The sequence below is a fragment of the Rhinatrema bivittatum genome, chromosome 19, assembly GCF_901001135.1.
Source record: "Rhinatrema bivittatum chromosome 19, aRhiBiv1.1, whole genome shotgun sequence".
NCBI lineage: Eukaryota > Metazoa > Chordata > Amphibia > Gymnophiona > Rhinatrematidae > Rhinatrema > Rhinatrema bivittatum.
In genome coordinates this window covers 24,921,738-24,947,320 of record NC_042633.1, presented here as the reverse complement: position 1 = coordinate 24,947,320, position 25,583 = coordinate 24,921,738, and the positions used below count along the sequence as shown (strand labels likewise).

At 52.1% G+C, this 25,583-nt stretch overlaps 1 protein-coding gene across 1 annotated transcript; it reads right to left on the bottom strand.

The window, feature by feature from the left end:
* Positions 1-9,010: 9,010 nt before the first annotated feature.
* On the bottom strand, positions 9,011-19,735 carry LOC115080891 (transcription factor Spi-B-like). The gene is made up of 6 exons (XM_029585352.1): positions 19,635-19,735; positions 18,765-18,795; positions 18,400-18,484; positions 11,898-12,100; positions 11,524-11,689; positions 9,011-9,999 (listed from the first exon to the last, which is right to left on the bottom strand). The coding sequence occupies exons 1-6, from the start codon at positions 19,655-19,657 to the stop codon at positions 9,680-9,682; spliced, it is 828 nt and encodes a 275-aa protein (XP_029441212.1). The 5' UTR covers positions 19,658-19,735; the 3' UTR covers positions 9,011-9,679.
* Positions 19,736-25,583: the final 5,848 nt, after the last annotated feature.

Here is a 25,583-nt window from a genome sequence, read left to right as displayed (position 1 = left end):
TATTCCTGAATAATTTCTATTCTCCTGTCGCCTTGTTAAATGCTTGTTTAAAAAGCCATGTTTTTATATTTTTCTTAAATGTCTTGAGATCACTTTGTAGCCTGATCTCTGGAGGCATTGTGTTCCAAATTGTGGGTCCTGCTAATGATAAGGCCCTTTCCCTCACTTGGGTTAGTCTTGCTGTTTTAACTGAAGGGATGGTTAGGAGTGCTTTATTTGCTGATCAAAGATTTCTGTGTGGGACGTGTACCCGTAATGCTGTGTTTAGCCAGTCTGATTTCTCATCATGAATTAGTTTATGGATGGTACATAGGGTTTTGTATTTAATTCTGTGTTCAATCGGTAACCAATGTAGTTCTGCTAGGGTTTCGGTTTTATGGTCCCTCCTTCTTTTTCCGGTTAGTATTCTAGCTGCTGTGTTCTGAAGTATTTGAAGTGGTCTTAACGTAGTATTTGGTAGTCCTACCATAGTTTCCTTCGGTGTTACAAGAAAACCCAACTGGCGCCTGACAGCTCCCCAGAAAGGATCTGCGGTCCACTGTCCAGAAGGACAGAATGAATCTGCAGAAGTGCACCTATCTTTGGCTGATAGGCACAATGGGCAGAGAAACCCAAGCAACGCTTGGAAAGAATAATCAGCAACAAAGGCAGGGTCTGTGACAGACCCTACGAGCCAAAGCACCAGACATAGCTGACCACGCAGGACAGCATCAAGAGATTCAGGGATTGCCTTTCATCCTCTGAAAGGGATTGCTAGCCAAACCCCTGAGCAAGGAGTTAAGTTAGGCCTGAAGCTCACCCACACTGCACCCTGTCAAGGGCAGGGCTATCCATCCTGTCTACAGGATAGTTCAGGTGAGCAGGAAGGCACTTTGGGCAACCCAGTGAAGTGAGAAAAGCTAAAAGCAGTAATAGCCAGAACTTGGCAAAAAGATAGGGGAAAAGTAGTGTATCTTTCCCTGCAGATATACACTAAGATATACCACAAATGCCCACGTTTTTCCTCCCTTCTCCTCAACCTTTCAACTGGAAGTCGGAAGGAGCGAAGAACACCAGGAGGCAGACTGCAGGGGTAAGAACAAGTCGCTAGGGTGTATATCTCAACCCCAAGTGAATAGCACACTGCCGATTCCAGTAGGGAGTTACCCCCTCTGCCTGCTTGGAACAGCTGAAACTGAGAGCGAATGCCCCAGGGAAGAAACGCAGAGACAGGAAGCTGGGGTGCCACACGTGCAAACCCCTGGAGAACAGGATTTCTTCACCGGCCTGGAAGCCATAAGGGTACCAGGGCAGGGGCAGTGAGACCTCAGAACAGACTGCCCACGGACCTGGCTTAGGTATTAATACCTCTGCCATGATTACATATACTTCCTCCAAGAAAGCACGCGGGCCAGTAAATGGAACAACCGTTGCATGAACCAGCACTTCCCTGTCCGCAGACAGGCTTGCAAGCCATTGCAACCAAACAGTAGCATCTCTGTTGCGGGGTTCCTCATCCCCAATTCCCTCAGGCATGGATAAGGTGATAGGTTGAAAGGCACACTTGCCAAGTAGATGGACTAAACCCTTCCTCACTGAGGTAAGGTGCTGCGTCAAGAATGACTGGCAATAGTGGTCCTCCACGAAAAATGCCCATTGAGCTCAGCAGGTATCAAAGGTGACTCCTGGATGGGAGAAACCCCTAATCTTTACCGGGGAGCTATCCCGAAGGGGAGACTCCTAGTATGATAGGAAGACCGAATCTGGAATGGCTCCCTCATGAACTAGACCTGCTGTGCCTTAGGATGACCTAAGGGGAGCGCTACTGTCCAACTGGCTCTCGGATTCTGCGAGGAACTGAGAGCAACTGCCAGTCAGAAGCAGTGGCATCCCTTCTCCAGGAGACGGAGAACACGGGCCACCCACTGTAGGGGTGGACAACCATGCATCCGGGGATGGGGAGGCACCCATAAGGGTCACTCTGGAAATCCAGTCGTATCTCCCCTTCCTGAAGGGACAGGAAAGCAACAGGAATCGGGGCCTCACGATCCCAAAAAAACTTTCAACTCTCCAGGTGAGAGTTGGGTTCCAGTCTCTGACCACTGAGGGTCATCAGCGATCAAACCTGCCACTTGCAGCCACCCTTAGACAGGGGTAGGCCACCACGGTGATCAACGCAGGGATAAGTGCAAGGTGATGCATATAGGGAAAAATAACCCATGCTATAGTTACACAATGTTGGGTTCCATATTAGGTGCTACAACCCAAGAAAGAGATCTAAGTGTCATAGTGGATAACACATTGAAATCGTCGGTGCAGTGTGCTGCAGCAGTCAAAAAAGCAAACAGAATGTTGGGAATTATTAGGAAGGGAATGGTTAATAAGACGGAAAATGTCATAATGCCTCTGTATCGCTCCATGGTGAGACCGCACCTTGAATACTGTGCACAATTCTGGTCACCGCATCTCAAAAAAGATATAATTGCGATGGAGAAGGTACAGAGAAGGGCAACCAAAATGGTAAGGGGATGGAACAGCTCCCCTATGAGGAAAGACTAAAGAGGTTAGGGCTGTTCAGCTTGGAGAAGAGTCGGCTGAGGGGAGGATATGATAGAGGTGTTTAAGATCATGAGAGGTCTAGAACGGGTAGATGTGAATCGGTTATTTACTCTTTCAGATAATAGAAAGACTAGGGGGCACTCCATGAAGTTAGCATGGGGCACATTTAAAACTAATCGGAGAAAGTTCTTTTTTACTCAACGCACAATTAAACTCTGGAATTTGTTGGCAGAGAATGTGGTTAGTGCAGTTAGTATAGCTGTGTTTAAAAAAGGATTGGATAAGTTCTTGGAGGAGAAGTCCATTACCTGCTATTAAGTTCACTTAGAGAATAGCCACTGCCATTAGCAATGGTTACATGGGATAGACTTAGTTTTTGGGTACTTGCCAGGTTCTTATGGCCTGGATTGGCCACTGTTGGAAACAGGATGCTGGGCTTGATGGTCCCTTGGTCTGACCCAGTATGGCACGTTCTTATGTTCTAATGGCCACTGCTGCCATCCCCCAATGCCTGCCGGTCAATCAAGGCTGCAGTTCAGTGATAGACCTGGAAGAGGCAAAGCCCCAGGGCTCCCCCACGAAGGGGATTCCTAGCATGAGAGTAGTCTGAATTTCTTACACTTGCATCTTCTTGCTGAATCTGCTGCTCGTGTTGGATTCTTTATGGTTGCTTTTTGTAATTCAGTGCAGGAACTGGAGGGCTGTAGATCGCAGGTTGTGCAGTGAACTCCACAGCCAGCAGGAGACTGTATTAGTGTTTGAGATGATTGAGTCAGTCTTCAGCTGTATATTCCGTTCCATCAACCTTTATGTGATCTCGGGTCACGTTTTGTGTATTCAGTTGTATTAGTTAGGCCTGGCTTTTGAGGCAACTTGTTGTTCAGACTTTTTTTGTGTATCCCATTCAGTGTCTTTGGATATACAGTTGTGCTCATAAGTTCACTTACCCCTAGCAGAATTTGTAAGATGTGTAGCATTTTAGGAAAACAGTTGTCTATTATTTTGAATGCGTTTCAAATTAAACTATTTTGTGCATCACAGAATCGCACGATCATTAAACAAACCATAGCACTAAAGGAAAGAATAAACTGGCCATGTGCAGAAGTTGCATACCCTTAGTTCTTACTATCGTGTCTTGCCCCTTTTTGCATCAAAGACGGCTTGCGGTCTTTTGTGATAGTTATGAATGAGGCTCTTTATTTTCTCACGGGGTAAAGCTGCCCTTTCCTCTTAGCAAAAAGCCTCCAGACCCTGTGAACTCTTTGGTTGTCTAGCATGCACTGCGTGTTTGAGTTCTCCCCAAAATGGGCTGCATGGTAGAGTTGCCAGGGAAAAAAAAAAAAGGCCAGTGCTGCCTCAACGCCATAAAACGGCCCGCTTACAATACGCCAAACAGCACCCAGAGAAGCCTCAACACTTCTGCGCCAGCTCACTGATGTTGAGGGCTGGGGCCTGCGATGGCCAGTCCAGAACCTTCGCCATCTTCTGCTGCAGCCGCTGCAGGGTCGACGTGACCCTTGTCCTGTTGGAAAGTCCAAGTGGGCCCCAGGCACAGCTTCCTGGCCGATGAATGCAAGTTCTCCTCCAATATTTTCCGATAAGATGCTGCAGTCATCCTGCTGTCAATGTTGACTAAATTCTTCGTGCCGCTGTAGCTCACCCCCTCCCAAACAGCAGCGATCCACCTGCATGCGTCATGGCAGGGATGGTGTTGACTCCTCTCCAAACATAGCGTGAATGATTGTAACCAGAAAGCTCAATTTTGGTCTGTTCATTCCAAATTATTTTGTTCCAGACGTTGTGAGGCTTCGCTAGGTGTATTGTAAGCAGGCCGTTTTGTGATGTTGGTGCAGCAATGGCTTTTTTTTCTGGCAACTCTACTATGCAGCCCATTTTTGTCCAAGTATCTCCTCATTGTGCAGGCTGAAACACCCACACCACTTTGTTTCAGAGCAGCCTGTGTTTCAATACAACTTGCTTGTGGGTTTTTCTTTGCATCCCAACAATTTTACTGGCAATTGTGTCCGAAATCTTTATTTATGTATTTATTTATTTAGCGTTTTTATTATACCGGCATTCATGACAGGTATCACATCGTGCCGGTTTACAATAAACAGGGTGTGAGCTATACAGAGAACTAAAACTCATAACACGTGCATGGTTAGAAAAATGCAGTTACATTAAAACAGGGAAGTGCAAAACTGGGAGTTAAGGGGAGAGAAGAAGAAGGAGATTAACTGAAAGCAAATTATTTACAATGATGCCAAGTTAATTACAGTGAAGTGGAGTATATGTAATGAAGGAGATTGTTAATAAGGAGTTTGTAATGTCTGATAGTAGATGGCTGGAAGGTAAGGATCAGTTGAGGTCTGGATAGGCTTTTTTGAAAAGCCATGTTTTCAGCCTTTTCCTGAACGATGGTAGGCAGGGTTCCTGTCGCAGGTCAGATGGGATGGAGTTCCATAGAGGAGGTCCTGCTGTTGAAAATGCTCTGTCTTTGCGTGATTTGTGTTGAAAGGTTTTGGCGTGAGGAACATGGAGTGCTTCTTTATAAGACTCTCTGATGGGTCTGGAGGAGGTATGCTTTTTGAAAGGAATTTGTAAGTTGAGTGGAGCGTGGTGATGGATGACTTTGTAAATGGTGGCGATGGACTTGTACATGATTCTGTAGTGTATTGGCAGCCAATGAAGTTCTTTGAGAATTGGGGATATTACCAAGCCAGACCAAATCTTTTTTTGGTCTGGCTTGGTAATAACTGAACCCATCATTTTCCACGTCTTGATCTGAGTTTGAACAGTACTGATCGACGTTTTCAAATCTTTGCAGATCCTTTTATATCCGTTCCCTGATTTATAAAGTTGAACTACTTTTGCTCACAGATCCTTTGACAGTTCTTTTGCTTTCCCCATGCTTCAGTAATCAGCAAAGTCAATGCAGCCCTGGATGAAATGCACAAGAGTTTCTCAAGAGCTAAGAAACTCATTGATTTACACAGACACTAATTACAATCAAACAAGGCACAGGTTTGGACACCTACCCTTCATTGCCATCTCAACATATGTGTGTCAACTTGAGTGTATATTATCAGCCCAAACATTCAAGGGTATGTATACTTTTAAACAGGATCATTTTATTATTTCCTTTATTGCTATGCTTTCTTGAATGATTGTGCTATTCTGTGATGCATGAAATCGTTTGTGTACAATTCTAGTCGCCGCATCTCAAAAAAGATATAATTGCGATGGAGAAGGTACAGAGGGCGACCAAAATGATAAGGGGAATGGAACAGCTCCCCTATGAGGAAAGGCTGAAGAGGTTAGGACTTTTCAGCTTGGAGAAGAGACGGCTGAGGGGGGATATGATAGAGGTGTTTAAAATAATGAGAGGTCTAGAACGGGTAGATGTGAATTGGTTATTTACTCTTTCAGATAATAGAAAGACTAGGGGGCACTCCATGAAGTTAGCATGTGGCACATTTAAAACTAATCGGAGAAAGTTCTTTTTCACTCAACGCCCAATTAAACTCTGGAATTTGTTGGCAGAGGATGTGGTTAGTGCAGGTAGTAAAGCTGTGTTTAAAAAAGGATTGGATAAGTTCTTGGAGGAGAAGTCCATTACCTGCTATTAATTAAGTTGACTTAGATAATAACCACTGCTATTAGTAGCAACCGTGACATGGAATAGACTTAGTGTTTGGGTACTTGCCAGGTTCTTATGGCCTGGATTGGCCTCTGTTGGAAACAGGATGCTGGGCTTGATGGACCCTTGGTCTGACCCAGTATGCACATCACATGGGTTTACAGAGAACTAATTATAAACAAAAAGGTATCAGAAAATAGAAGTTACACCTCAAAAAAAAAGTTTAATTTGAAACACATTCAAAACAACAGACGTGTTTTGTCTGATCACTCATGTTTTCTGAAAAGGTGACATATCTTACAAATTCTGCCAGGGGTATGTAAACGTATGAGCACAACTGTGTATTCCATTGACTGGTAATTTTGTCTGGCTTTTTGTCTTCAGCCGTCATGCAGGGCAGCCTGGATGGGCTGTGTTACTATATTTCTTCACAGTCTGAGTATGAAATATTCCTGCATCTTTATAATTAATATTTCAGCACCAAATATCACTCCTCCTCCTTCTCTTGCACACTCTTGGAGCTCTCTGGCCAGAGGAGGTCTCTCTCTCTCTGGTGCTTTTCTGCTTCCAGATGTGCTCAGTAATTAGGCAGCCTGATGCGAGTTGTAGGCGGGCTTGTCTCATTCCCAGCTCTAACATCTCCATCGGGCACACGCTCTCCTAACACACGCCCCGCTGCACCTCTCCGAGGCTCCTGATGTAGCATTTAAATGGACTGTGGTAAAGAGGCAGTAGGGGAAAATTGTGCGCTGCGAGTGCCCAGGAGAGGTCAGTGGGCTAGGAAACTGGCCACTCGATTTTACGAGCGCTCTTTGCCAAACCTGTGCACAGCCAGGGCTTAGGAAAATGGACGCTCGTTCATTGGAATTTACCCGTGCCGCGTGCTATTAGCTATGTGGGTTTTGGACGCACTAAGCCCCGTCTTTCATCAGGGGATGGTGACGCGTGGCCAAAACATGCGTGAGCCGCTGCACACAGTATCGCATCGCCAGATGTAGCTACACAATCTCTAAATGGGCACCAACACTCCCTCTTGTAGTCAAGGAAAGCCCTCCACCCCCTGAGCTGATAAGAGGCTCTGCTCTCCCCTCTGTCCCTGACTCTGCTGTAAAACAAATAGGAAGTTCTTTGGGCCACCAGTCTGCTGTTAGTGGGTGATCTGCTTTCCCCCCTTATACTGCTCTAACCCTGACTCTGCTGTAAAACAAAGGAAGTTCTGTACAATGAAAGGATTTGAACCCACAACCTCCTGATCTTACTTAAAGCCCTCTAGCCATTGGGCTACCAGTCTGCTGTTAGTGGGTGATCTGCTTTCCCCCCTTATACTGCTCTAACCCTGACTCTGCTGTAAAACAAAGGAAGTTCTGTACAATGAAAGGATTTGAACCCACAACCTCCTGATCTTACTTAAAGCCCTCTAGCCATTGGGCTACCAGTCTGCTGGTAATGAGGGATCTGCTTCCCCCCCTTATACTGCTCTAACCCTGACTCTGCTGTAAAAGAAGGAAGCTCTGTCCAATGAAAGGATGTGGAGCTCTTCTAAGGGGGCTGTGTGTGTTTTTTCAGTAACTTTATGGTGGGGAGGATAAAGCTGGCGGGCTTAGGATGGAGGATTTTGTAATTTGCTCTGTTCCATGGTTATGCCTCAGCATGTGCAGTGTTCATGAGTTGTGTTTTAATTTGCCTCTTGAGGTGCTCCTTTGCGCCTGGGGGACAGCATTGAACCCCCACACTTGCACCTAGTGCACTGCAGGGTCTCCTCCCCCAGCGCCACCCCTGCAGCTTTCTCTCCCCTGTCTGTAACGCAGAGAAACAACTACAATTAAAGGATGTGAATTCACGATCTCCTATACTCTCTCTCTCATAAACTGGAGGTTGGCTGAGAGTAATCTCTACTGCATACTTCTTGTATGCAGTAGAGATTACAATTCCCTTGGTATAAGGACTATTTCTATCAAGGCTCTTCTATAGTGCTGCCCCCATCATAACAACACTCATGGAAATAATAAAAGCAGGAAACGTCAGTGGCGAGCTAACAGGGAGACAGAAAAAGTTTAGAGCTGATTATTTAACTAGGAGCGGAAAATTAAAGCTGCTCCCCTGCTGTGCACACATCCTATTACTTGTGCATGGGAATGACAGGTCCGTGCTGCTCGCAGTACTGCAAATAGCCACAAGTGGGCAGTACTGAGCACGACTGCTGTTAAGACCACGACTGGAAGGCAATGGTGCCCCCTTGTGGCCAATGTTGGGAATCACCGGCATTGCTTTTACCTGGGATTCAGGTCCAGCGCAGGATCAGATGGCGAGGAGAGTAAGGGATAAGGGGGCAGAATCCTTACCTGTAGCTCTCTCTGCAGAGTAAGGAGCAGTCAGGCTGAAGGCAGAGTGAGGGGAAATTATTCCTGCAGGGGGTGGATCTCACGCTGGGCTCTCGCCTTTGACTCCTGCAAGAGGACTTGGGACCTGGGGCGTCTCCTGTAGCTGAGATTTTAATACTTCTGCACTTTTCTACCTTGAATTAAAAATTAGCCTCAGTGGGGGGCTGGACAGAGGGAAAAACCTGATGGACTGATAAATATTTTTTCTTGTATTATTTGTGCTTAATGACAAACAGCGCAGAAAGGGGGAATATAAGAGGTGCCTATCAGAGTCAGACAAAAGGGTACCATCAAGCACAGGAGCTTGTCTCTGCTACAACAAAAGAACAGCCGGAGTTGAACGTACAGTGCAAGAGCTGGTAGGTATTATGTGCCGCGCTGCTCTCTGCCACCAGCAGAATGTCCTGCCAGCCCCAGGGACCCTTCCCAATAGACACACAGGCACCCTACCTGTGGAATCACATTGTGCTTTATTCTTGTCTGCATTAGTGAACGGGAACTGTACAACATGAGAAGGGGCTGCCTTAGAAAAGCAGGAAATGAAACAGGGGCAGAAGTATCAAACACCCACCCCCAGTACCTAAAAGGAATCCCCACTTCTTTCAATATTAACCCCAATGAGGCCATGGGTAACCTCCATGACCCAGCAGAACAGCTAAAAAGATCTGAACTTTACATATTTACAAAGAGCTCCACTACCCCACAAACACAGGCACCCGCCCTGCAGGTGGTTCTAGCTACATCTGGAGGGGAAGATGCCCGCCCTGCAGATGTTGCCAGGCACAGCTGAAGGGGCAAGAAATGATGAAGGTTTCTGAGTTTTGTTTTTTTTTTTAACTGAGCCCCGTCTGCATTCGATGCTCAGAGGCTCCCCCTGAAGCCAGGAAAGGGGGTCGGCGAGCACCTCGCTGCAGACCCCAGCTGAAAGGGACTGGCGCGGTCCCAGCAGCCTCGCCCGGGGGCCCCGTCCAGCTTCCTTGCCCCTTTAGTCTCTCCCTTTGCCTTGGTGACCCAGACGCCGTGGCATCTGCCGATCCATCCCCCCACCCATGCCCCCGGCCCCTGGGTACAGGGCACGGGGGCCGCCGTGTGAATGCCCGCTCCTGTCCGCAGGCGGCCCTCAGGGCAGAGGCTGCCCCCGAGGCTCCCCTGCCCGGAACCCAAGCAGCACGCTGTCAAACTGGTAGGTCAGCTTCTTCTTCACCTTCCGGATCTCGCCGGTCTTGCCGTAATTGCGCAGGGCTCGCGCCAGCTTCTGGTAAGTCATGCGCTTCCGGTTGCCCTTCTGTTGGCCCCAGCGGTGAGCGAGCTGCTCCTTGTACTTGGAGGAGAACTGGAAGGTGCCGCAATCCCGATCCACCCACCAGATGCAGTCCCGCATGTCCCCGCGCTGCAACAACTCCAGCAGAAAGCGATACAGCCGCACCTTCTTCCGTACACCTGCAGGGGGCAGAGCGGCAGTCACCCAGAGAGCACCAGGAGGGGGCAGAGGAGGGGAGGGAGGGGAGGAGAGCAGCAGTGAGAGAGCACCAGGCAAGGGGAGGGGGAGGAGAGAAGCAGTGAGAGAGCACCAGGCAGGGGACACAAGGGGAGGGGGAGGAGAGCAGCAGTGAGAGAGCACCAGGCAAGGGGAGGGGGAGGAGAGAAGCAGTGAGAGAGCACCAGGCAGGGGGCACAAGGGGAGGGGGAGGAGAGCAGCAGTGAGAGAGCACCAGGCAAGGGGAGGGGGAGGAGAGAAGCAGTGAGAGAGCACCAGGCAGGGGGCACAAGGGGAGGGGGAGGAGAGAAGCAGTGAGAAAGCACCAGGCAAGGGGAGGGGGAGGAGAGAAGCAGTGAGAGAGCACCAGGCAGGGGACACAAGGGGAGGGGGAGGAGAGCAGCAGTGAGAGAGCACCAGGCAAGGGGAGGGGGAGGAGAGAAGCAGTGAGAGAGCACCAGGCAGGGGGCACAAGGGGAGGGGGAGGAGAGAAGCAGTGAGAGAGCACCAGGCAAGGGGAGGGGGAGGAGAGAAGCAGTGAGAGAGCACCAGGCAGGGGGCACAAGGGGAGGGGGAGGAGAGAAGCAGTGAGAGAGCACCAGGCAGGGGCCACAAGGGGAGGGGGAGGAGAGAAGCAGTGAGAGAGCACCAGGCAGGGGGCACAAGGGGAGGGGGAGGAGAGAAGCAGTGAGAGAGCACCAGGCAGGGGGCACAAGGGGAGGGGGAGGAGAGCAGCAGTGAGAGAGCACCAGGCAGGGGGCACAAGGGGAGGTGGAGGAGAGAAGCAGTGAGAGAGCACCAGGCAGGGGGCACAAGGGGAGGTGGAGGAGAGAAGCAGTGAGAGAGCACCAGGCAGGGGGCACAAGGGGAGGGGGAGGAGAGCAGCAGTGAGAGAGCAGCAGGCAGGGGGCACAAGGGGAGGAAGAGGAGAGAAGCAGTGAGAGAGCACCAGGCAGGGGGCACAAGGGGAGGGGGGAGGAGAGCAGCAGTGAGAGAGCACCAGGCAGGGGGCACAAGGGGAGGGGGAGGAGAGCAGCAGTGAGAGAGCAGCAGGTAAGGGGAGGGGGAGGAGAGAAGCAGTGAGAGAGCACCAGGCAGGGGGCACAAGGGGAGGGGGAGGAGAGAAGCAGTGAGAGAGCACCAGGCAGGGGGCACAAGGGGAGGGGGAGGAGAGCAGCAGTGAGAGAGCAGCAGGCAGGGGGCACAAGGGGAGGGGGAGGAGAGCAGCAGTGAGAGAGCACCAGGCAGGGGGCACAAGGGGAGGGGGAGGAGAGAAGCAGTGAGAGAGCACCAGGCAGGGGGCACAAGGGGAGGGGGAGGAGAGCAGCAGTGAGAGAGCAGCAGGTAAGGGGCACAGAGAGAGGAAAACAGAATAAACTGTGTTTCCTCTCCTGATAACCCTGGGACCCTTTACTCTACAGGCCTGGTTCGTAAGGTTGCAGATAAGTCCAGTCTGCCCAGAGATGGTTCCTCCACGGGGCTTTTACCTGACTCGCAGCTCCCAGACTCCGCCGCAGGAAAGTTCTCGTCCGATTCGGTGTCAGACACCTCCAGCGCAGGGCTCTCCAGGTTCAGGTACTCCTCCTCCGAGGAGAGAGAGGGGCTGGAGAGGCTGCCCCCGGGAGCCACATACTGCGGGTATGGACCATACAGCTGAAAACAAGAGCAATGGGCATCAGCAGCCTGGCACAGGAGCGAAGCAAGGACGCAGCTTCCTAAGCCGTCCTCACGGATGCACCCGGGCCTTGCCCGCTGCCTGAGGGATGGTGCACAAAGGGAGCATCACCAGGAAGGGTCAGACCCGCAACAGAGAAGCATAGAACAGGTTCAGCTTTCACAGGCCCAGGGTGTGCGCCCTCACCTGGGCAGCGAGCTCCTCATCTGGCGGAGGGTACAGTGGCTGCGCTGGCACGCCGCTTTCCTGGCTCTGCAGGTGGTCCTGGGGGAACGAGGAGTAGGCACTCTGCAGGTAGGACACCTGCACGTTCTGCAGGGGCGTGAGCTGGCTGCTGTCGTAGCCCTCGTAGCCGGGCTCCTGCGGTGCCAGCCAGGTCCAGAGAATGTCTGCAAAGGAAGGAGGAAACATTGGGAACGAGTGGCCGTACCAGGAGCCATGGCATGACTGGTCAGCACCATCCTGTGGCCCATCAGCGCCTCCCCCTGGCCAGTCAGTGCCAGCGCTCCGGGACTCCCTCTGCGGAGGTCTGAGAGGGTTTCCTGTGAGTGCCAGTCCATGGATCTCTAGCAGGGGGGGGGGAGGCCTTACAGAGACAGCACAGAATACAAAGTAGCAGTAACCACAGAGGTGTATGGCAAAGGCCCAGTGCCAGAGCTGGGCAGGCAGAGGGAGACACACACTCCTTTGTGCCTGAGCAGGTCAGAGTCCAACAGTGCAAGAAGCTTTTGCAAATTCAGAGCCCGCTGCTTTTCATGTGTCAGTGCCTGCTCCAATGGATCATCCGAGAAGGAGGGGGGGAGGGGTGTGATAGCAACAACCCTACCCATGAAAAGATAGTGCTGCAAATATCACACTGGGCCCTAGAACCCCAATACACTCCTACTGTAAATTGAACCAGCCGGACTATGACAGATCCCTCCTTATAAACTACATGTCAGCAGCCTCCCTCACTTCGCTCACACTCTCAGGACACGGGCAGACCCTCAGCCAACACAGAATAAGAATGAGAAAGGCGCAGACAGAAACTGAGCAGGAAACCCCCAGAAGCCCAACTCTGCCTGCAGTGCAGCACCGGGGAAAGAGAAGCAGAAATGCATTTCCTCCTGCGCTGAGAAAAGAGAGAGAAAATCCAGGACTTCCCAGCCAGGAAGGAGCAGGAAAAACTGCGTCTGATCCTGGGGGGAAAGAGGAGAAACAGCAGCCAGAGCCGCAGGATCCGTGGGGTCAGAACCAGGATCTGAGCAGGGGCGATCCCGAACCGGCACCAGAACCCAGGAGCCATCCCTCTTACTGTCCTGTCTGCACGGTGTCATTCATTCTTTCCTTTTCTCATTTTCTGTATCACTTTGGCCACACAGGAACAAACTCTCAGGCCAATGTGTGTGCCTTTCTCAATAAGAAGGCAACACATCGGCAGTGTAACTGTGATTGTTGCACTAGAAAGTGATAGGGGGGGGGGAGATGGCTCAGCTAGAGGAGAGACCCTCCTACTGGCACAGAGGAGGTGGAGAGGTGGGGTAGAGATAGGGCCGGTTTAACTATTAAGCATATCGGGCAGTTGCCTAGGGTGGCAGCTTCTGAGGGGTGGCAAAGAGCAGCATTAGTGAAAGCAAACCAACCGATCCTGACAGCCACATCAAGTCAGAGAGCCCTCAGCGCTTTCAATCGCTCTGTCTTCACGCATACCTGTGTCCAATTTTTACAGTCATGCCAAGTCCGGCTTTGCGCCACTGCTTGCTTTCTTTTTGTGTTTTAGGCTTTACGATTTTCCAAGGAGTTTGCCTCACTTTCTGCTCTCCTCTAGGGGAGGAGGAAGGACAGGGCAATGAAGAGGTCCCTCCGGAAAGGGAGCACCTGCTGTTACTAAGTCTCTTCTTTCTGCTTCAATCCCCCTGTAAATTTGCATTTTGCCGCCCTCCATCCCTGTACTGAGCTCAGAGGCTTCCCGGGAGATCTGGTACATGGAGGACGGTCTCCCACCCGCTGGTCTCTATTGCAGTAGCCTTGTGAAGGCCCTACACTGCTTGGGGCTACTGAAAACCCTAGCCACCCCCCCCAGAGAGGTGCGAGACATCAGGAGAGAGGCGATACAAGGGAGAGAAGCCACAGGGGACAGCAAGGAGCCACAAGAGACAGGGCAGAGGGGAGCCATGGGGGACGGAGGGGAGAGAGCCAGAATATGGCCCCAAGGGAGGGAGGCTGCAGGGAAGAGAGGGAGAAGCAAGCTAGCGGGGGCCTGATAAATAGGACATAAAGGGAGAGGAAGGAGGAAGGGGACATGAGGGAGAGAGAAGGCTGTGAGGTTGGGGAGTAAGAGACAGATGGATCGCTGGGGGCTGAGATAGCAGAAATGGAGGGCGGAGGATGGTGGGATGGAGGAATAAGATGGGGATGGAAGGGTGAGGGTTGAGGAACAGATGAAGGAGATCTGCAAAGTGATCAGTGGAAGAAGCAGAGAGCATGGGGAGAATGGGAGGTGCTGGAGAAAACAGGAAAGGACTTCGGAGAAGCCAGGAGATGAAAGCAGGAGAGAGAGAGAGCAGAGCGTTGTAGGAAAAAAAAGACAAAAAGTAAAAAAGATGTTATTTTCAAGTTCAATATTTGACTGTGTGACTTTGGGAAGTATTTTTTATCCGACGCCAGCAGGTTTTCCTCTCATTAGTGGGGGGGGGGGGGGGGGGGGGGGGGGAAGGGGGGTTAATACTAATATTTCCTTCTCGCCACTGCACTCTCTACCTTTCTCTCCCTGAAGCCCATAATCCAAACTTGGGCTCTGCATGAAGCAGGTGGCAAGCTGCAAGGGGTGGCAAGATCTCCTTCCACTGCCAGATAACAAAGGTAGAGAACAAAACATGTTATTTTTCATTTACCGATTGGAATAGTTTAGCTTTGGAAATGGGCATCTCCTCTGACTTTATTTATTGCTCAGTGCAGGAGGAAATGCATTTCTGCTTCTCTTTCTCCGGGGCTGCACTGCAGGCAGAGTTGGGCTTCTGGGAGTTTCCAGCTCAGTTTCTGTCTGCACCTTTCTCATTCTTATTCTGTGTTGGCTGAGGGTCTGTCCGTGTCCTGCATGTGTGCATGAGGTGAGGGAGGCTGCTAGTGTGGAGGTTCTGGGCAGGGATCTGTCACAGTCCAGCTGGTTCTGTTTCCCTATAGGAGGTGTATTGGGGTTCTAGGGCCTGGTGCTGCCTTTTCCTAGGTAGGGTTGTTACTGGGTGAGTGCTGGCAGTTAGTGCTGTTATGGTGGGGCAGGTTTGCTGTGCAGGTGCTGAGGGTGTATTTTGCAGGGTTTTGTGTTGGGTCACAGAGTGTCTGGTAGTGGAGGGAGTTTGTGTTGCTGGGTGAGTGCAGGCAGTTAGTGCTGTTATGGTGGGGCAGGTTTGCTGTGCAGGTGCTGAGGGTGTATTTTGCAGGGTTTTGTGTTGGGTCACAGAGTATCTGGTAGTGGAGAGAGTTTGTGTTGCTGGGTGAGTGCAGGCAGTTAGTGCTGTTATGGTGAGGCAGGTTTGCTGTGCAGGTGCTGAGGGTGTATTTTGCAGGGTTTTGTGTTGGGTCACAGAGTATCTGGTAGTGGAGAGAGTTTGTGTTGCTGGGTGAGTGCAGGCAGTTAGTGCTGTTATGGTGGGGCAGGTTTGCTGTGCAGGTGCTGAGGGTGTATTTTGCAGGGTTTTGTGTTGGGTCACAGAGTGTGTGTAGTGGAGAGAGTTTGTGTTGCTGGGTGAGTGCAGGCAGTTAGTGCTGTTATGGTGGGGCAGGTTTGCTGTGCAGGTGCTGAGGGTGTATTTTGCAGGGTTTTGTGTTGGGTCACAGAGTGTCTGTAGTGGAGAGAGTTTGTGTTGCTGGGTGAGTGCAGGCAGTTAGTGCTGTTATGGTGGGGCAGGTTTGCTGTGCAGGTGCTGAGGGTGTATTTTGCAGGGTTTTGTGTTGGGTCACAGAGTGTCTGTAGTGGAGAGAGTTTGTGTTGCTGGGTGAGTGCTGGCAGTTAGTGCTGTTATGGTGGGGCAGGTTTGCTGTGCAGGTGCTGAGGGTGTATTTTGCAGGGTTTTGTGTTGGGTCACAGAGTGTCTGGTAGTGGAGAGAGTTTGTGTTGCTGGGTGAGTGCAGGCAGTTAGTGCTGCTATGGTGGGGCAGGTTTGCTGTGCAGGTGCTGAGGGTGTATTTTGCAGGGTTTTGTGTTGGGTCACAGAGTGTCTGGTAGTGGAGAGAGTTTGTGTTGCTGGGTGAGTGCTGGCAGTTAGTGCTGTTATGGTGGGGCAGGTTTGCTGTGCAGGTGCTGAGGGTGTATTTTGCAGGGTTTTGTGTTGGGTCACAGAGTGTCTGGTAGTGGAGGGAGTTTGTGTTGCTGGGTGAGTGCAGGCAGTTAGTGCTGTTATGGTGGGGCAGGTTTGCTGTGCAGGTGCTGAGGGTTGTATTTTGCAGGGTTTTGTGTTGGGTCACAGAGTATCTGGTAGTGGAGAGAGTTTGTGTTGCTGGGTGAGTGCAGGCAGTTAGTGCTGTTATGGTGAGGCAGGTTTGCTGTGCAGGTGCTGAGGGTGTATTTTGCAGGGTTTTGTGTTGGGTCACAGAGTATCTGGTAGTGGAGAGAGTTTGTGTTGCTGGGTGAGTGCAGGCAGTTAGTGCTGTTATGGTGGGGCAGGTTTGCTGTGCAGGTGCTGAGGGTGTATTTTGCAGGGTTTTGTGTTGGGTCACAGAGTGTGTGTAGTGGAGAGAGTTTGTGTTGCTGGGTGAGTGCAGGCAGTTAGTGCTGTTATGGTGGGGCAGGTTTGCTGTGCAGGTGCTGAGGGTGTATTTTGCAGGGTTTTGTGTTGGGTCACAGAGTGTCTGTAGTGGAGAGAGTTTGTGTTGCTGGGTGAGTGCAGGCAGTTAGTGCTGTTATGGTGGGGCAGGTTTGCTGTGCAGGTGCTGAGGGTGTATTTTGCAGGGTTTTGTGTTGGGTCACAGAGTGTCTGTAGTGGAGAGAGTTTGTGTTGCTGGGTGAGTGCTGGCAGTTAGTGCTGTTATGGTGGGGCAGGTTTGCTGTGCAGGTGCTGAGGGTGTATTTTGCAGGGTTTTGTGTTGGGTCACAGAGTGTCTGGTAGTGGAGAGAGTTTGTGTTGCTGGGTGAGTGCAGGCAGTTAGTGCTGCTATGGTGGGGCAGGTTTGCTGTGCAGGTGCTGAGGGTGTATTTTGCAGGGTTTTGTGTTGGGTCACAGAGTGTCTGGTAGTGGAGAGAGTTTGTGTTGCTGGGTGAGTGCTGGCAGTTAGTGCTGTTATGGTGGGGCAGGTTTGCTGTGCAGGTGCTGAGGGTGTATTTTGCAGGGTTTTGTGTTGGGTCACAGAGTGTCTGGTAGTGGAGAGAGTTTGTGTTGCTGGGTGAGTGCAGGCAGTTAGTGCTGTTATGGTGGGGCAGGTTTGCTGTGCAGGTGCTGAGGGTGTATTTTGCAGGGGTTTGTGTTGGGTGACAGAGTATCTGTAGTGGAGAGAGTTTGTGTTGGGTGAGTGCAGGCAGTTAGTGCTGTTATGGTGGGGCAGGTTTGCTGTGCAGGTGCTGAGGGTGTATTTTGCAGGGTTTTGTGTTGGGTCACAGAGTATCTGGTAGTGGAGAGAGTTTGTGTTGCTGGGTGAGTGCAGGCAGTTAGTGCTGTTATGGTGAGGCAGGTTTGCTGTGCAGGTGCTGAGGGTGTATTTTGCAGGGTTTTGTGTTGGGTCACAGAGTGTCTGTAGTGGAGAGAGTTTGTGTTGCTGGGTGAGTGCTGGCAGTTAATGCTGTTATGGTGGGGCAGGTTTGCTGTGCAGGTGCTGAGGGTGTATTTTGCAGGGTTTTGTGTTGGGTCACAGAGTGTCTGTAGTGGAGAGAGTTTGTGTTGCTGGGTGAGTGCAGGCAGTTAGTGCTGTTATGGTGGGGCAGGTTTGCTGTGCAGGTACTGAGGGTGTTTTGCAGGGTTTTGTGTTGGGTCACAGAGTGTCTGGTAGTGGAGAGAGTTTGTGTTGCTGGGTGAGTGCAGGCAGTTAGTGCTGTTATGGTGGGGCAGGTTTGCTGTGCAGGTGCTGAGGGTGTATTTTGCAGGGTTTTGTGTTGGGTCACAGAGTGTCTGGTAGTGGAGAGAGTTTGTGTTGCTGGGTGAGTGCTGGCAGTTAGTGCTGTTATGGTGGGGCAGGTTTGCTGTGCAGGTGCTGAGGGTGTATTTTGCAGGGTTTTGTGTTGGGTCACAGAGTGTCTGGTAGTGGAGAGAGTTTGTGTTGCTGGGTGAGTGCAGGCAGTTAGTGCTGTTATGGTGGGGCAGGTTTGCTGTGCAGGTGCTGAGGGTGTATTTTGCAGGGGTTTGTGTTGGGTCACAGAGTGGCTGGGAGAGGAGGGAGTTTGTGTCCCTGTTACAGAGAAGACATCACACTGTGCATAGTATTTGTTGCATGATGAGCAGGAAGGGGAAACATCCCAGTTCAGCCATTTCAGAGACTGCCTTCAGCCTATGCACTTACACATTCATGAAGGGGTTGGTTTTTTTTTTTTTTTTTTGTAATCTACTCTGAAAACTGAAAGATGACCCTCTTATCATGAGGTGCTCATGATGGTGGAGTTTGATTTTCAAAATGTCAGCGGGGGACCTGAAAGGTTGCCTAGGGAGCTCGTTCCCTGGCCCCTGGAGAGAGCGCCTCTCCTCTCTGCAGGGGGGGGGGGGGGGGTGAGCCCCTCCAGTCCTACCTGCTTCCAGGTTGCTGATGTGGGAGTTCATGCTGCCAGGGTGTCTGATGAAGGAGTCCAGGTCATAGATGCCGTTATCTGAGCACTGTGGAGAGAAACAGCGTGAGCCCCAGCCTCTTGTCAGCAAGCACTCCCCCCCCCCCCCACCATCTCCCCCGCTTAGGAGTGTGGCCCCCCCACAGGGCTGAGGTCCCCGCGGTCTGTGCAAGCCCGCAGGGGAGGGAGAGACCTGCTCTGGCTGCAGCCCTTCATCCCAAACCCAGCAGTGAAAGGGCAGAGCTCATCCTCCCGGGGAGAAACCGGAGGGAGGGCGAGCCGGCCCTGGAGAAGGCAGAGGAAGTGTTGCAAGGCATCATGAGACTTACCGAGGAGTTTCCATGAATGCTGCCTTCGCACCTAGAGGCAGAGAAGAGAGAAACCTTAGGGTCTGCGGGACCCCGCTCTCTACCCCCTCCCCCCTCCCTCGCGGCGGAGGACTCAGTCATGTGCAGACGTGGGAGGCTCCTGCGCCCCTTCCTCCCCAGGGACTCGGTTTGCATATGAGTGAAAGGGGGAGCAGGCGCCTGACCTCGGCAGCATGGAGGAGGCCTCCTACAACAGGGGGAGAGCCCTGATACTAAGACGGGAGGGGGGGGGGGGGTATTGGGTGCACAGGGCAGCTCTGGAGTGGGGGAGCCAGGAGGGGGGGGGGGCACGGACCTGTAACAGGGGAGAGCCTATAACACGGGGCAAGACAGCCCAAGGCAGGCACCGACATCAGCTCGGCCCGAAAAGTGCAAGCCCTGAGTGGGCTCTGCAGGCAGGGTCATGCCCCCCCCACCCCCCCTGCGGGCACGGACGAAGGAGCTGCACCCATCCTGCTTTACCACCACCTGCTGGCATGGCCATGGCCGGGTGCTGAGGGGGACAGCCAGTAACCTCGGATCCCGTGGCACCTGTCACCCGGCTGCTCCCTTTGGCTTCCAACTTACTCCTAAACTGGGCACGGGCACGGGCATCACCCCCCCCCCCCCCCCCCCCCCCCCCCCGAGACACCTGCTCACTGATCTAACCTATCCAAGCTGCCCTTAGGAAGGGCACTAGGGTTTGGGGAAGGGGGGAGAGCGTGGGCAAACCCCATAAGAAAAGATCTGACCCTCCTGGGCACCTCTGACCCTGCTGCCTCTCATGCCCCCATCCCGCTCTCCGAGAGCCTGGCACGGGTGGGGAGAGAGGACCAGGGAGGGAGCACTTACTGCAGAGAATCCAGGCTCAGCATGGCTTGGACGGGTCCCGGACGAGCTCTGGGCTGCTCGGAAGTTTTCTCTAGCCCCGGTGCAGGAAGGCATCACTTCTTATACCAACCCCTGAAGAGGGGGGGGGGGGGGGGGGGGGGGAGTGACCCAGTGATATCAGAACAGAAATCCCCGCACAGAGAGGGGGGTGGAGCGTGCCCTTGCACAACACAGGACAGCCGGGCAAGGGAGAGAGCTGTAAAAAAAAAAAAAGGGGTCGGGCGAGAAGAGAACACCGGCAGCCCTGCGCTCCCATGGGCACCCAGCCAGGGTGGGCGCAGACACAAGTGGACGAGCTGGCCCCTTCCCACCGACCCAAGCTGCCTCCCTCCCCCACAGAAGGACACATTGGCTTCCAAGCTTCCTAAAGCAGGTGGAAACTCCCAGGCTAAGAGCCGGATTTGGGGCAAAGGTCGGGAGACAGAATAAGATGCACATTCAGAATAAATAAATAAATAAATAAATGAATACATAGCGAGAGTCCCTGCAACTCGCTGCCTTGGCTAAGGAAGTAGCCAGCAGCTTCCCAGTGGCCTTGTGAGGGTGGTCCCAAGGGCAAGGAACGGTCCCACTTGGCCACCGCAGGCTCCCCTGGGGTTCAGACCTGCTCCTCGCGGCTCCCTCTGCTGGCAGGGGAGAGAAACGCAGGTGTCTGGACCGGTCTGGCAGACGCTGCCCCCCTTGTCCTGGCCAGAAACGCCAGCCGCTGCCTTTTTGCATCCGACCCGGGCACATTTAACATCTGATATCTCACGACAGCCAAAGATGGATGGATCCTGGTACCCCCCAAAAAAAGGGGACAGCTTTTGAGAAGAGTTGTGTGGGCTTAGGGGGTGGACGGGCGGAGAGACCCACTCAGCGCCAGAGGGCGACAAAGAGCACCAGCAAAAGCGAGAGCGAGTATGAGAGACGACCAGCAGAAGGGAATGGCCAGAGGTGATCCACACCGCCTGTCTGTCCGGCCCCCCCCCCATGAATTCCGTGGCTGGATTTGGCTCCATCACCCTTTCCGTGCAGAAATCCTGCCCTGCTGCTACTTCCAAGGCTGCCCCTGGGCTCGGCTCGAGCAGTCTGGTGCTTTTTCGGGGGGGGGGGGGGGGGGTTTCCTGAAAAAGCTGGGCTGCTTCTGCATTGCTTTACCTCTTTGAGGTATTGGACATAGCTGACTCCCTCCGTTAGCTCTTCTCGCAGCTCCTGTGGCCCTTTCGGGGGGGAATTGGCTACCATATGCCAGGAGAGGGGTCGCCAACCCCCCCCCCTGCAGATTTATTTTAATAATCTTCACCGATTAAAACAAATCGGTGGACGCCGTGTACAAACCTCTTACAGGTAATTCCACCTCAAACGCATTCCTAATCAAATGAAGAAGATCTTAAAAGATGATTCATGGACTCCATCTCAGTAAAATAATTGCAAACATTGTGCCCACAGCTCTCACTCCTCGCTCCTACTCCATCCATAACAGCCACATCCAGAGTTAAGAGATTGAGACATAAACCCGGGTTTTCAGCTTTCTGCTAAACCTTTTTTTTTTTTTAGGTCGATTTCCTCCCTTAATTCAAGGGGGGAGATCATTTCAGGGTTTTTTTTTTTTTTTGTTTTTTTTCATCAATCTTAACTTGTAGGAATCATTTCACTGGAGGTACTCGTAGCAAACATCTCCCCTTTGGTCCTCAGGATCTTCTTAACTCCAGCCCTTTCAATCGGTTCTTCCAATTTACGGAACCAGCTCCGTGCAAAGCCTTAAAATGCTAGCATCCAGGCATTTACATTGGCAGCCAATGGAGCTGCATCATCACCTCCGACCTGAGCAGCCCAAGGTTTCGCTCCTGGTCAGTGCACCTCAGTGTCTCACACTGGACCACTCAAGCTTTCCCTTCATCACTCTTCAGAGGTGGCCACTCTACTACAATTCTTCGTATCAACTGCAGCGAGACAAAGCTTCCCTGCTGATCCCTCCATAATCTCCCTTATGAAAACACCGAACAAGACCGAGCCCTGAGGTATCGCCTTAATCACCCCTTTCACGGGACTGAATCCAAGTCTGCCACTCTGTTTATAACTCAGTCAAGCACCTTGGGGCATTACCCCAGGCTGCTCAGCGTATTTCGGAGTCTCTTGTTTGGGACTCAAATTCAAGGACACCATAAGAGCATAAGACTTGCCATACTGGGTCAGATCAAAGGTCCATCAAGCCCAGTATCCTGTTGTCAACAGTGGCCAACTCAGGTCACAAGTACCTGGCAGGATCCCAAAAAGTCGATAAGATTTCATGCTGCTTTATCCAAGGGATAAGAAGTGGATTTCTGCAACTCTATTTTAATAATGGTTTATGGACTTTTCCTCCAGGAACTTGTCCAAACCGTTTTTAAACCCAGCTATACTAACAGCTTTTACCACATCTTCTGCCAACAAATTATGCACTGAAAAAAAAAAATGTTTCTATTTGGTTTAAATCATCATCTAATAACTTCATTGAATGTTCCCTAGTCTTTGTACTTTTTTAAAAGAATAAACAACCAATATGCGTTTATCCACCTTCGATCTAATTCACGGATCAGCCAATCAAAGAAATCAATCAGATTCATCTGACACAGATCTTCCATGCTGCTCCGGATCCTGCTGCCCTCTTCTTACACTCCATTATCCTTTCCTTCGTTACTTTTCCCCACCATAGAGGTCAGGCTAACCAGCCTGGAATTTCTAATTTCCTCTCTGGTACCACTTTTAGGAGGAGGGATAACATCCTCCATGCTCCGCTCCTGTCTCCAACAGTCGATTAAACAGATCCTTCAGAGGACCCACCAGAACCTCTCTGAGCTCCTTTCATATCCTGAGATGTAAACCATCCGGCCCCGGGGTTTGGCCACTTTCAGTTTTACTAGTTCTATTCAAACCTGCCCTCTACGCAGAGCGATGTCTACCCCTCTACCATACGTATACCTGCCCACTAACGGCATTCCTTCAATAATCCTTTCTTTGGTGAATAAAGATCAAAAGTATCTGTTAACATTCCCACTTTTCCTCATCACCCTCCTCATATTTCTCCTCTTTGTGCTGACATACCTAAAGAAAATCTTGTCACCCCACGTTACCGCCGTATCAGTCTTTTCTTCTATTTGCACTACCATCCCTGCATCCTTCAGCTTTTCCAAATATTCTTCTCTGTGTTCCTCTTTCTAAGATCTTCATGCTTTTCGAAAACTAATCTTTATCCCTTACTTTTTCAGTCACTTCTTTGGAAAACCATGCCAGTCTCGTTCTTCTCTCACTTTTGTTTCCTTTCTACCATGATTTCTTGGTCCTTCACAAAACATTTCCCACCCTAAAAGCTCCGCCTGAAGTTCTGGACGCCGGTGTTTTTTTTGACTGTGCTCTGCCTTGGCTTACAGTTAGGGTCCGTAGAGTTCTAGCATACAGATGCACACATAAGTGTAACCTTTACAGAGGTTAAAGCAGTGTGACCTAAGGCTGCCAGCATTTTACTGAACAGTACTAAAGCACAATGCACCCAAAAGAAAGGGGAGGGATATGTGACTCTCTGTGTCTGTTTGTGGAGCTGGATCCACCACTAGTCTTACCTGGGGAAAAAGCCCCCGAGGTGGAGTGGATGGCCCCCCCTCCCCCCCATCCAAGACAACACTGGCTGGGTGACGCTGCTGAGTGAGAGCAAAATCTCAGGCAGCTAAATGCACAGAGTGCATGCTGTGAACGACACCCTTAAAAACACTGGAGACAGCTTCCCAGTACACGAAAACATACACACAGCACCAGATCAGACCTAAGGGAGTCTGCATCCCCAAGACATATACGGCTCTAGTGCAGACTGGAGGGAGTGTGCATCCCTCCCCACACAGAAATACATAGCTGCCTGTATTAACAGTGCAGACAAGAGGGAGGGGGGTCTGCACGCCTCCCCTGTGACACAATACAGTCGGCACCTCCCACTCACCTCAGAGACACGCAGCATCCTGTGTCCAAAGCGCCAGTGCAGGTGTCAGCGGGTCGGCACCCTCTCGCCCCCTCACAGAGACACGCAGCGTCTTGCATTACCACCACCAGTGCAGGTGTCAGCGGGTCGGCACCCTCTCGCCTCCTCACAGAGACACGCAGCGTCTTGCATTACCACCACCAGTGCAGGTGTCAGCGGGTCGGCACCCTCTCGCCCCCTCACAGAGACACGCAGCGTCTTGCATTACCACCACCAGTGCAGGTGTCAGCGGGTCGGCACCCTCTCGCCCCTTCACAGAGACATGCAGCGTCTTGCATTACCACCACCAGTGCAGATGTCAGCGGGTCAGCACCCTCTCGCCCCCTCAGAGTTATGCGTCTTGCATTACCACCAGTGCAGATGTGAGCAGGTCAGCACCCTCTCACCCCCCTCACAGAGACACGCAGCATCCTGCGTAAACAGCACCAGTGAAGGAGTGAGCGGGTCAGCACCCTCTCGCCCCTTCACAGAGACACGCAGCGTCTTGCATTACCACCACCAGTGCAGATGTCAGCAGGTCAGCACCCTCTCGCCCCCTCAGAGATATGCATCTTGCATTACCACCAGTGCAGATGTGAGCAGGTCAGCACCCTCTCACCCCCCTCACAGAGACACGCAGCATCCTGCGTAAACAGCACCAGTGAAGGAGTGAGCGGGTCAGCACCCTCTCACCCCCCTCACAGAGACACACAGCGTCCTGCGTAAACAGCACCAGTGAAGGAGTGAGCAGGTCAGCACCCTCTCACCCCCCTCACAGAGACACACAGCGTCCTGCATTAACAGCACCAGTGCAGGCGTGAGCGGGTCAGCACCCTCTCACCCCCCTCACAGACACACAGCGTCCTGCATTAACACCACCAGTGCAGGCATGAGGGAGTCAGCACCCTCTCACCCCCCTCACAGAGACACACAACGTCCTGCATTAACACCACGAGTGCAGGTGTGAGCGGGTCAGCACCCTCTCACCCCCCTCACAGAGACACACAGCGTCCTGCATTAACACCACGAGTGCAGGTGTGAGCGGGTCAGCACCCTCTCACCCCCCTCACAGAGACACACAGCGTCCTGTGTAAACAGCACCAGTGCAGGTGTGAGCGGGTCAGCACCCTCTCACCCCCCTCACAGAGACACACAGCGTCCTGCGTTAACAGCACCAGTGCAGGTTTGAGCGGGTCAGCACCCTCTCACCCCCCTCACAGAGACACACAGCGTCCTGCGTAAACAGCACCAGTGCAGGTGTGAGCCGGTCAGCACCCTCTCACCCCCCTCACAGAGACACACAGCGTCCTGCATTAACAGCACCAGTGCAGGTGTGAGCGGGTCAGCACCCTCTCACCCCCCTCACAGAGACACACAGCGTCCTGCGTAAACAGCACCAGTGCAGGTGTGAGCGGGTCAGCACCCTCTCACCCCCTCACAGAGACACACAGCGTCCTGCGTAAACAGCACCAGTGCAGGTGTGAGCCGGTCAGCACCCTCTCACCCCCCTCACAGAGACACACAGCGTCCTGCATTAACAGCACCAGTGCAGGTGTGAGCGGGTCAGCACCCTCTCACCCCCCTCACAGAGACACACAGCGTCCTGCGTAAACAGCACCAGTGCAGGTGTGAGTGGGTCAGCACCCTCTCACCCCCCTCACAGCGTCCTGCATTAACAGCACCAGTGCAGGTGTGAGCAGGTCAGCACCCTCTCACAGAGACACACAGCATCCTGCGTAAACAGCACCAGTGCAGGTGTGAGCAGGTCAGCACCCTCTCACCCCCCTCACAGAGACACACAGCGTCCTGCGTAAACAGCACCAGTGCAGGTGTGAGCGGGTCAGCACCCTCTCACCCCCCTCACAGCGTCCTGCATTAACAGCACCAGTGCAGGTGTGAGCAGGTCAGCACCCTCTCACCCCCTCACAGAGACACACAGC